This window comes from Eurypyga helias, unplaced genomic scaffold (genome assembly GCF_000690775.1).
Source record: "Eurypyga helias isolate BGI_N326 unplaced genomic scaffold, ASM69077v1 scaffold28344, whole genome shotgun sequence".
Classification (NCBI taxonomy): Eukaryota; Metazoa; Chordata; class Aves; order Eurypygiformes; family Eurypygidae; genus Eurypyga; species Eurypyga helias.
In genome coordinates, this window is record NW_010247393.1 from 23,428 (window position 1) to 35,629 (window position 12,202).

At 48.2% G+C, this 12,202-nt stretch overlaps 2 protein-coding genes across 5 annotated transcripts in view; one reads left to right on the plus strand and one right to left on the minus strand.

Moving 5' to 3' along the window:
- EIF5B (eukaryotic translation initiation factor 5B) overlaps positions 1 to 1,653 on the plus strand; it is a gene marked incomplete at its 5' end in the record, with an annotated part of 22,890 nt that extends 21,237 nt beyond the window's left edge. Inside the window, 2 exons of the mRNA XM_010150719.1 lie at positions 12 to 50; positions 863 to 1,653. Coding sequence (XP_010149021.1) covers positions 12 to 50; positions 863 to 970 — 147 coding nt within the window. The remainder of the gene's footprint in view (positions 1 to 11; positions 51 to 862) is intronic.
- Positions 1,224 to 12,202, minus strand: part of REV1 (REV1, polymerase (DNA directed)) — a 50,451-nt gene continuing 39,472 nt past the window's right edge. For 2 of the 4 annotated variants that reach the window (XM_010150715.1, XM_010150718.1), the window contains 5 exons: positions 9,880 to 9,988; positions 8,586 to 8,822; positions 8,273 to 8,407; positions 7,307 to 7,409; positions 5,203 to 5,626 (listed from right to left, as the gene is read on the minus strand). In XM_010150715.1, the coding sequence (XP_010149017.1) occupies positions 5,515 to 5,626; positions 7,307 to 7,409; positions 8,273 to 8,407; positions 8,586 to 8,822; positions 9,880 to 9,988 (696 nt within the window). In that variant the 3' untranslated portion in view covers positions 5,203 to 5,514. Of the gene's footprint in view, positions 1,234 to 5,202; positions 5,627 to 7,306; positions 7,410 to 8,272; positions 8,433 to 8,585; positions 8,823 to 9,879; positions 9,989 to 12,202 lie in introns of those variants that run through there. The other 2 variants (XM_010150717.1, XM_010150716.1) reach the window with 2 other exon arrangements.

Consider the following 12,202-nt stretch of genomic DNA (forward strand, 5'->3'; position numbering starts at 1 on the left):
CCAAAATGTAGGGACGACCCTTTAAAGCCACAGATATCCTCGTCAGCAAGGTAAAAGCAACCTACGTTTTGGGAGAGGGCTTAGGAGAGAGCGGGAGCTCGCTTGAAGCGGAAATGCTGCGTGCAGCCCAACAAACACGCTAGAAACCCTCTGTTGGAGACTCCCTGGCACTTGGAATGGTTGGTGCGCGGCACGGTTCAGCCCAGCCGCTCGGCAGCCTTGCGGTGGGGTTTGCGGTGGCGCCTGAGGCGTGACGTACTGCGGCCGGAGTACCGTGGGGCTCACCGCCCCCGAGAAGGCAGAACGGCTGTTGGCACAGCGCTGCGTGCGGCTGGCGCTTGGAGCGACTTGGCTGCCCCCCGTGGCGTTACAGCTCGCCCCTCTGCCCGGCTCTGCAGCTGTGGGGTAAATGCAACGCTCCAGTTGCTCCGATTCTGGCCCATGGGGCTTAGAGGAGACGATCCCTTGCCCAGTTTTGTCAAAGGCAAAGCCGCCACTCTCCAGGCTCCTCACCGCTCCGGTTACCCCCACCACCCCTACCTGTGAATGAGGGGCAGGTAGCCACGGGGGCCTTTCCCATGGCGATGCGGGGCCTGTGCCGGGTCCCTGGGGGGTCACAGCTCCCTGTGTTACTGGAGGTGCGACACGGTCTGTGTTTCTGTGGGTGCTGGAGCCCAGGCGAGGGGAGAAAGGGACGGGTCACGCAGCAGATGAGTAGTGAAAACTGTGCTGAGAACGAGCTGTCCTGCTGCGCATGTTCCTCTGCACGGGCTGCCCTCCCTTTGGGTGAGCTGATTCGGCATCACGGAAGGCGCCGGCGTTAGCGCGTGCCCTTCTGACGGGTTTGTCTTGTGCGTTGCAGATCAGCCGTCAGTCCATCGATGCGCTGAAGGACTGGTTCAGGGACGAGATGCAGAAGTCTGACTGGCAGCTCATAGTAGAGCTGAAGAAAGTGTTTGAGATCATCTAGGTAACTTTTCATGGCAACAGGGAGGCAGGAATGAACGCGCTATTCCTGTCTGGCAAGTTACCAACAAAGTCCTATATTGAAGACGGTGTTGGATATATGTTTGGGAGGAGAATACGTGGGTAAAATGTTTTCCATGAGAAACCAAGAAATTTACACTGGTTTGACAGTGGTCAATTTACATGTTCCCATGGTTCCAATGTGCCTGTTCACCTCTCTCCTACTGCCCTTCCTAATACTGGCTGCTGTTTTAAAGTTTGCCCTTCCTTCTCTGACACCTTCCTTCCGCCCTTCTTCCCTCCCTCTCTCTAAAATAAAATAAAATAAATTGAATTTTTATTACAGAACTAAAGCTCTTTCACTTTTATACTGACAAGATCAGTACTGCAGTATTTGATTAACCAGGCTTCTGCAGACTTTGTGATTCTTGGGACATTTTTGATGTAAGAAGTACTTCTTTATTTATGCGTACCTCTTCCCTTGGCTCTCTTTTCCAACGTTCTTCTGCTTTGTGCCTATAGACATTTTTTTTAAAAATAGAGAACTAGGCAGTTGGATATTTCTGTATCTGCTTTGTGTGAAACAACGATGTAAAACCATAGTTGGCCGCCTCTTACTGCTTGTACAGTTCATGAAAGTCGACCTGTAATCATTATAACGCAGAGCCGCAAATAAAGGAGATGGACACAGTCGCCCCTTCGTCTTACAGTTTGCTTCAGTAAACAGGGTTTCACCTCCTGGGCCGTGACAGATGTGGTCCGGCCAGGCGGAGACTTGCCTCCCTGCGCCTGGCGAAGCACGGGAGGCGTTTCTTCCCCTGGCTCCGCTTCCCCTGGCTCCGCTTCCCCTTGCAGAGCGTGTGCTGGGCGCGGTGGCCGCTGTCTTGTACCGTCTTCCCAAAGCGCCAAGCTGCAGGCCATGAGTCTTGGTTCCCAGGGAGGCTCTGCTGGGAGGAGGGAGGTGGCCTCTGCTGGGAGCCGGGGTAAGCGCCTGCAGAATGGCTGTGCGTGACTGGCGACTGTCCCGACTGCTGACTGTCCTGACACCGAGGGACTGAGCCAGCTCTTTGGTTGATGGTGTTGGCAATGACCAGGAGCCAGTCTGGAATCTCAGTTCCTTCCTTCCCTCCCCTGTGGTTGCCTGCTGAGGGATGACAGCCTGATGTCCCTCTAACCAGGCAGCCCCCTGGTAACTCACAGCTCGCGTGGAGAGGAGCTAAACCAATGCTTCTGAAATGAAATGTCTTGCGATCTTTCACATAGCTGAGATTTTTAGCATTTAAAATATTGACAGGAGTCTAACCTGCAATAAGCAGTTTCACCAGATTTCTCACTTTTTTTTTGTTGCAGAAATCTAAATTTTCATAATTTATCATTCCGTTACAATGGAGCATTTAATTACTTAGCGCCTTGTGCAATGGAATTGACCTTTCTGGATTTTTCCTGGTTTGTTCAATTCCAAACTTGCCCTCGAAAAGGGCCTCCTTCACCACAGTTGGTGCGTGCTGCGACTTCGCATTGCTGGGCAGCATCAGGGCTTCGGTTAGAGCAGCACGATCGCAGGGAGGAGGCTGCGTCCGAGTTAGGTGTAGCTTGCCAAAGAAAGCGACTGTTGTGAAGGCCACGCTAATAAAAGACATTTTAAGAGCCCAGATGTCAAACAGGGGGGCCTTGCTGTAATTTTTTGGGTTGTTTCCTCAAACGGGGAAGGGTGCCCTTCCCACTGGTAAGCTCTCTGGGAAAAGGGTAACGCTGGTTTTGCAGGTTGGCGTTACGGAACTTAATGCCTTCGCTACAGGGCTTTAGGGAGCTGTGAGTGTTTGAGCAGGGATCGCTGCAGGAGACTTGAAGCCATTACTACACATTACTACATGGTTAAGCAGGGCTTTGAGTCCTTTTTTTGAAGATGCTGGTTTTGGGTATGTCCTGAGCAGCACCCGCACAACGCGAGCTGTGTACCTGAAACCTGACTGGTAAAACACCTGCTTGCGCTTCAGCAAATCTGTTCCTCCCCGTGAACAGTCAGTGTGCCTGTTGCCTTAAAGGGGGAGAAAAAGAAAAAGGCAGCCTCAGAACCCTGAGCTGAAACCCCAAAGTAGAGCAGCCTAGACACCTCCACTCAGCCACAGTCCCTCGCTGCAGATCCGTACCCACAGGCAGATGCAGTGATACAACAGGCATTGAACAAGCTGCCTTCAGCTGGGAGTCAGGCGCATCACAGCCTGGCAGAGGCTGGATGGGACCTCCTACGGTCACCCAGTCCCAGCCTCCCCCTGCTCAGGGTAGGGGCTGTCAAAAGCCAGCAGTGCATCTCCATGGCTCCTGTGGACCACCTGTTCCAGGAGGTGTGTTTGAAAGGAATGTTTTGCAGCAGTTAGTTCTCACTCTCTCATGCCCTTTCACTTGATACCACAGAGGAGTGTGTCTCCATCTTCCTTATTTCCCTAGCAGGTGTTTTTACACATAGGGAAGGCCCCCCCCCAGCCTTCTCTGGGCTCAGCAGTCCCAGCTCTCGGGCTCTCCCTGGGCTACAAGCAAAGCTCCACTCCCTAAAGCACCTTTGTGGCCCTTGAGGAAGTTGCTCCCTTTGTCCATGTCCCTCTTGTACTGCAGGGCCCAGAACCAGACCCAGCCCCGCAGGGGTGTCCCACCAGGGCTGAGCAGGGGGAACCATCTTCCTCAGGCAGCCGGGGGGGCTGCCGGCTGCCCTTTCTGTGAGGTCACCCGGCAGGGCCTCACAGCGGTGCTGCTCCAAAGCCAGCTGGCCCCCACCGTCCTGGGTGACTCTTCCCAAGTGCCTCAAGGTTCCCACCAGTCCCTTTCTCCAGCCCTCTGCTGTACCAGCCGACCCTGTGGCCCCAGCCAACCTGCCAAGTGCGTGCTCCGACCCCTCGTCCGGGTCATTAGTAAAGATGTTGGACGGGACCCGCTACCAACTGTGTGGACGGGCCTCCAACAGGACTTTGTGCATCACCATGCCCAGGGCCGGCCTGCCCAGGCAGTCGTCAGTCCGCCTCTCTCTAGCCCACGCTTCATCAGCTTGTCCACGAGGATGTGACGGGAGATAGGAAAAGGGAACCAAGATCTACTGCCCTTCCAGGTTGGCACCTCTCTCCGTGCGCGTTACGAGGCGAGCCGAGGGCACAACCCACAGCTGAGACAGGCTGTTGCCACTGGAACCTGTGCTGCAGCCAGGGATGTGACCGCAGAGCGCTCCCTGCTCCAGCTGGACTGTGAGCTGCAGCTTATCCGAGTGCAGCCCCTCCTGCCCCGTGCCAGTGGAGATGTTCCAGCTAAGCTGGTGGCACAACCGCTGCTCCAGGGCCAGCTCCAGTTTGCGTTCCAGCTTTCAGTTCTGCAGTCAGGTAGGCCCACACCCACCCAGGACGCCATGGGATATTTCTGCTGTCCCTTCCCCTCACCCCCCATCATTTCTCCAGGAAAGGAAAAGGTTTCTCTTACCACCTGGGTTGCCTTCAGGCGGTCTTCCTTCTTTCCAGTCACCTCCGCAGCCTTCTTCAGCGTAAGGGGCCAGATACGACCACAGGAGGCTGGTGTACATCTGCAAAAAGCAGATTTGCCCAAAACACAGACTAGAGGTGCAAACGTACCCCTCCCTACCACGGCCATGAACAGACGGGGCCCTTTATTCTGCTTCTGCTACTCACTACAGCCCCTTGAGTTACCTTGCACAGGTGCTGCGTAAACGCGTGCCGCGGGCTGGGGAGGACGTGGGTATTTCCAGAGTGGAACAATGCTCTACCCCGTGTAGGAGTGACGCAGAGGACTGTTACGAGCTTAAACAGTGCTCCGTGTTAGCCACTCGCTAGGCCCTTGGCAGCGCTGCTTTTGGGTAACTACTTAAAGGTCTCCCGTTGTTCTCCTGCGCGAGCGCCCGCCTGCGGAGGGGATGGGACACCTGGAAGGACGGAGCCGGGAGAGCACTCACGCGTCAGCTAACACCCGGTGTGCTGTGGGACGGCTGGGGCCCGCTGGTTTCTGTCTCGGGGGGACGAAACTGAGAACGGGGTAACGTTCTTCCCTCGGCCCAAAGCCTGCAGTGAGGTCAGTGGTGAAGAAACAAGCAGCAGCCGGGCGAGCGTCCCGCGGTCTCCTACGCATGCCGAGGCAGCCTCACCGTGTGCAACCTTGTGAAAGGAACCGAGGCTGCCGCTTGGCGAAAAGGGGTTAGCCATAGTCAAACTGAAGCATCACAAAAGAGAATCAGTACAAAAATATACATACAGTTCTTTATTAAACAACTGTAAACACTTCACTGTAAAAATCCATAAAACTTTATAAACAAACATTTTGTAAATAGATTCTATACTACAATAAAAGAATTTTAACACAATTATTTACATGCAATACTGACAAATTTGGCACTTTCTGAAAAGAAATGTACAAAACACTTTTGTTGTTTAAAAAGAAATCTGAAATTATAAAAACTCAGGGCATTACTATCATGCACTTTGCAAATACCTCACAAGCACTTATGGCACAGCTAGCAGAGAGCTCCAGGCTCTCATCAAGCTCCTTACTACGAGTTCAGATAACTTTTAATGTGCTTCCGTAAGTCTGTTGTAAAACTACCTGAACATTGTCAAGAATGAAGTCAAATGCCATATTCCAAACTGATTCCACAGATGACTGCATTAACCTGGAGGGGAAAAGGAAGGAGAAAATTACCATTACAGAACCAGCCCCTTTTTACGGTAAGTCTTGGTCTTCCTGCTGGAAAACAAGATCACAGCAGCCCACTACGAATGGTGCTTTGGTTCCATCCTGGCAAAGCCAAGCTACCTCTTACGGACACCCAAGTCTCGCCACAGATTCCTCTGTGGTTCCGTGGGGAGATTTCTGACGCGCGCAGTGTCACACCAGCTGGTGACGTCAGCACCCTGCACTGGTTGTAAGCCTGTGATTAAAGCGGTGACCTTCACCAACCTCATGCTGAAGAATCAGAAATGGCAAGCTTCTGGATCCTCATCTTTCCTTCCCCATCCCAAGACATACACGCTTCCTTTTTTTCTTGCCGCAAATGCCAAGGGTGATTAAGGCACTGACATAATAGGTTTTGGGGGTGCTGTGTTAGAATCACAGAATCACAGACTGGTTTGGGGTGAAAGGGACCTTAAAGACCATCTAGTTCCAACCCCCCTGCCATGGGCAGGGACACCTTCCACTAGGTCAGGTTGCTCAGAGCCTCATCCAGCCTGGCCTTGAACACTTCCAGGGGTGGGGCATCCACAGCTTCTCTGGGCAACCTGTTCCAGTGCCTCACCACCCTCTCCGGGAAGAACTTCTTCCCGATATCCAATCTAAACCTCCCCACTTTGAATTTAAACCCATGTTGTGTTTATTGCTGAAAATGGGACCAAATCCCAGAGGCCCAGAGAGCACTGTGAGGTACCTCTTATCGTCCAGTTGCTACTAGAAGCAAATTAAGGAAATGCCCAAGGACACAAAGCAGCTCTGCACGCTCTGACTCCCCTTGGCTGGTACAGGAGAGCGGCGGGTTCCTACACTGACAGCTCTGGAAGACCTAACATCAGTATCACACGGACAACTGCGTATTATCCAACCCCTGATTCCATGTCCTACACCAGGCTTTAGTGGAGGGACACGCTGCCATCAGTGCAACTGTCACATACAGGGACCAGGGCTGGGATGCGCTGCTTTCCGAAGAGTTTCATCAGGCATTTACCGTACGGCATTCAACAGAACGGTTAACTGCACCGCGCGTTCTGCCTTTGCTGAGGCCTAATGGCATCCCATAATACAAAAAGCCCAGTGAAGTTTTTACACTGCAGTAGTCTTTTGGATGTTGGTGAATTCTGTGCGATAAACGTTTTCCAGGTCTGAGGCAGGGAGAGCTGAGCTCCGTAGTTAAGTCAGTAAGCAAGTCACAAATGGAACCTGGGCCCCCTGACTCATGGGAAGAGTCACAGCAGCCCGACAGCTAAGTAATAAAAACGGATTTAAGAGGCTGGAGGTGAGACAGGATCGGGATACAGCAGGAGAACGAAATCAGATGAAACAAAGGAAAGATCTCAGGTGCCATGAAAAATGAATGAAAACAGGATGAGGAAAAGGGACAATGCTGATGAAAAAACACGTCCTTTGACTAGAAACAAAAGGCTCTGTAGCAAATACTATCAAATGATACTCTTAATTTTCCATACATTACTTAGCCCCCCTTTTTGATAAAATTTAAGTTTAAAATATTTACACTCATCAATAAAACGTCTCATGGGCTTGTGGCCTCACACTGAAGCATCCAGTGCATAAATTGTAGCGAAAAATAGTCTAAAGGTCAGAAATACTAGCAGTTAGCTACCTTTTCATGTACTTCACAACCAGATCGAGCTTTTCCAAATCTTTTTCTTCTATTAGATCAGTACAATACTTCACAACCTGCAGAATGTCTTCTTCCATAGGATCTGTAATAAAAAAAAAAATGAGAAAAATGAAGAACTCTTCTCTACGTATACTCAGAACATAATCATGGAGTAATTGGCAGATTAACAGAAAAAACTCTGCAGTGCTAGCATGCCAGGGGCTGGTTTGTCAATGACTGAACTCCCACACCTCCCCCCAGCATGGGAAGCCGTGTACATAAAGGAACCGCCTGGCCCTGGAACATCTCTCTCGTTGACCTCTTCTTTATCTTCAGTAAGAACAAACGACAGCGAAGCTAATCTTAACCAAAGGGGAAAAGAAACAGGGATTTAGATTGGAATGGCTTTTTTGAAACCCTTAGAACAGCAAAGTCCAGGGTACGAAGGATCTCACAGGTCAGTTTTCCCAAGACAGGAAGGCGTTGCTGGTTGCCTGCAATAACGTTAGAATTCAAGTCACAATTTAGTGGTGGTAACACTGTTGCGCTGAATTCTTTCCAGCAGTTATTTTGAGGAGAAAAAAAACAAAAAGCATTCCTTTGCCTTTAAAATGGTAACTTCACAGCAGAGGAATTCCCTTTCAATAGCTGTCATCCTAGTGGTTGTAACACGTAGGACAAAGTAAGGCAAACCTCCCCCACAAGCAACATCCAGGCACAAGACAAGGGCAAATGGCCCGAAGAGAGAGCAGGTCGATTTTCACGATGATAAGCAAGAAACGGGAGTTGGCAGAAACACAGAGTAACAACTGAGTAGGGAGAACAAAGCTACTCCAAGACTGCAAGGCTTTGAGATTACCGTGGGAAATAACCAGTGAAAGGAAGAGCGAAGGAAGTACAAAAAGCCTACTAAACGCAGTTTTCATTGCGATGCACAAGGCTCGGCACCAGCGTGAGATCCCGTACCTGAAATAGTTGTAATCCATTCTTTCAACAGCATCTTTACATCATTGAATTCGACAGCTCCAGCCAGGTTGGGTGCCTGCGGCCTGAATGAGCCGGGCTGGTGTTCGGTCTGCAGAGCCGATGGGCCTGAAGAATCTGAAGTCAACGGAACGACTTCCGGCTGTTCCAAACATAAAAGTTGATGGAGTTCAGTCTGACAGACATGGCAGCACCCCGTGTACACAAAGGTACGCGCCTCGTAAAGAACCCGGGGAAGCCCACGAGCTGCGCTCGCCAACGCAGGCGAAGTCTAGAGAAAGAGACGCAGCTTTACCGGAAGCTGTTAGCGTTGGAGGTACCTGAGCCGCCGTTCCTTCTTGTTTCAAGAAACCATCTATTAGCTTCTGTGGGCTCCCAGATGTGGCCGGCATGTTTTTTGCAGGGCTACCGACAAGCTTATTTTTCAAAGGACTCTGAATCTTCTTGACAGGACTGACCGGGGCTTTTTTCCTGATTCTTTTCTTATTTTTTGCCGTTGCATGCTTCAGGTGCAGGAATGGATTTTTTGACGCTGAAAAACACAGGAATAGTCAGCAGTTGACACATGTAAAATATAATACTTGTCTACTGAAAAGGGGACTCTATCTTCCATAAAAATCTATGGATCAATCGGGAGACCATAACCTAGGTAAAGCAACTAACGCTCACAGGCCAATCCAGATCTGGGCAATGTTTTAAGTACTTGAAAAGCACGGCTAGACATCGGTGCCCTCGGAGCATACTCAGCTATTCCTAAGCCTTTTAATATCCAGCATTTCAGTGCTTGAATATGAGCACTGAATATCTGAAACCTACAGGACAAACTGCTTCAGTCAGAGCACTGTCCCACCCTAGATAACCACTGGTGGGAAGTCCTGGTGGGTATCAGCAAAACCAGTGGCCAAAGCCTCCCCCGACTGCTTTTGCTGTAGATTACCATGGAAATTGCTCTCATTCCATCATACTAGCATATCTGCATTAGCCCACTGACTGTGAAATCAAGGTTTGATTATAATAATGCAGTATTTAACTGGCAACAAACCCAGTGACATTTCCAACCTATTTTACGAGAAAACATGTTCACAGGGAATTAATCTTATTTCTTTCTACTGATTATAAAAAGGAAACCTGGTTAATCAGTTCAGAGTAAAACCATCTGACTATCAGACATAGAGTGAGATACATCTCTAGTTGCCTGAAACCCACAGCACTGGTATGGGTTTCAGGGAACCATGAGAATGCTATCTGAACATGCTTTAACTAACTTAGGTGCTGAAGATGCAACACTTTAAATCACAGGTTTAGATTCCACTCTGCAAACATATGGACATGGGTAAGTTTAGTGCCCCAGTCTCCATGAACTGAATTAATTACCCATTTAAGTAAAGCGAGGCAGCTGTTTGCAAAGGGAGACCACAGCTGGTTCTAACTGACAGTCTGGCAAAAATAAACACGAAAAGTCAGTTTAACACAGCACCTTCATATAAGCTTTAGCTGCATTTTCCAGTTTGCTATTCAAGGGTTGCGTAACTCTCTTTGAATAGTAAACAACCCCTGCACAAAGCTGCCGTGTGACTAGATGCACTCACCGAAAGCGTTAGCAGGTTGCTGTTCGGATTGCTTTTGCCTCTGATCATAGGCATCTTTCAGCTCTGCTTGCAACTCGGCAGGTAGTGCGGCAAAAACCTCAGGGTCCACCTGAACAGTAACAACAGATTAATTTGATTATTTTCCCAGCGAGCAACACTGCCTGCTTTCCTCTACATCACTCGGATGAGAAAGGTATTTGCGCTTTAGGCCAAGCAAAAAATAAATGAGATAGAAGTGATACACTGTAAAACACGTTGTACGTTTTCTTCACGTACTTTAGCTTGTAAAAACCATAACGTTTTCTGTTTAGTATTACTCTACATTCATTACTGTATAAAATTACTATTTATGGGCCTATAATACACTAACCATCTCTATTCGCATCTCTTTATTCACCTACTGATCCACAGTACAGCCACATTAACAGCACAATTAAGCCTAGCTCAGACAACACTCCCTTCAAATTTCCAAAATCAAACGCTGTCACAATCAGACTCTTGTTCCTTCTTTTCTTTCGATACTTCTATGTCCTGGAAGCTGCTATACTCCTCAAACAAAATATAACCTTGTAAATAGTCTCGCTTCTTTAAGGACAGGAAAGGCAAGTCCAGCGACCTCATATTCTGAGCTAGCGCAAACCGGTTTCGTTTCTTTCGCCCACAGTTGTCCACCCCTCGGTCAACTGACAACACCACAGCCCCTTCCCTTCCAACTCTCCTCGGGCTTGAATTCTAGACAGGAAATCACTTGTGGCCCATTGCCATACACCCTCGTGTGGACAAAAGAAAATTTCACTTATTGCCGGTTACCTTCCCTCACTCTGTGTCCAAGGTAGCAAATTAGTGACAGACTAGTCTTGTACTCTGAATTATTGTACTCTCCCATTATTACTGGACAGTGTTTTCAGTTCGTAATCTGTGAAATCTAATTCAGAAAAGCAAACCTATCATTTAGAGGATTAAATCTGCCCAGTGGCAGAGTGCTCTTCATTTCAGTGGTAAAGTCTAGAGGTGTGCACACACAAAAGAATTACTCAAAACTACTATCGCTATCCTGAGGGCACAATACAATCTCCACCGTTACCTGAGATACCGTCATTATTAACGTCAGTACGCATACATATCGAAAGTTGCTTCTTATTTTCAACAGAGATTGCCTCTTTATTTTTCAAAGCCAAAATAGGTATGTTGTGCCAAGGAAGGTAGGCTGTGCACCCGGCACAGCTGGATAATAAACATGAACATGCTCCCAGAGGTAAACCTCTTCAATTTAACACAACGTTTTTTTCCATATTTAGAACTCAACGTGCCAACGTAAATTTTTCACCGCACAAAACACACGCTAATTAAATGAAATGGGAACCACTCTGACCTCAATGACTACATCCATTGTGCAGAACAAAGCACTCTGGTGGAATGTAGCCAATTAAATCCAGAGGCCTCTAAAAAAAAATTATATATATATATTTTATTTAATAAAACTATTTAAAAAAAGGTTAGTGTTTTCTGGTTAAGCAATTGAGAGTCAGGAATTTGGGAGGTCCTCAATTGACACTGGTGTTTTCTGTAAGCCAGTTAAATCATGCAGAAGGAACGTCATACAGCAAACTGGGTGTGTTTTTGTTATCTCCCCCTATCACTGCCCTCCTAAAGAACAACACGTAAAAATTCCATTACAAGAGCCGTCAGTCAAGTTCATATGCATTCTACACTAAATAGTTGGAGTTTTGGGTAATTTATTACCACACAGCCACAGTGTCCTAACACAGCTTTCACATAGCTGTATCACGTTCACATTATGGAGAACCCTGATTTTATAAGTTCCTGTATTACCTCAGCATACAGCTACAGGTATTTTTGATGTGCTGTACACATTTCCTTAGAAGGAATTCATACTGTGTTAAGACAATATGAAGACAAGTTGCAAATTTGCCACCAGTAATTAACTCCACTACTAATGTAATTGATTTCTAAGCATCTGTAACCTTTACTCCTTGCATCCTGTGCTTTACAGGATTCAGCTGCTACAGAGACATACAGCCCTTCTAAATTTTAAGATTGTTTCAGCAGCTGTGGGAAATGAATGGGAGAACCTTACCCCACAAAGCACGTTTTCCACGTGTTTTCTAATGAATGAATCCCTATCAGCCAATTAACCTGGCACCTGGTCATAAAAAACACAGTTAAGACAAAAGGAACGAAGGGTTGAAAAACAAACCTAATTAAGCTATAAAAAGATGGCAGGGCATCATTTACACTTGCTGAGTTGATGTAGCTAAAGCACTCTGTCTGGAGTGGCTTGCAATATTTCTGTACCCGAAGA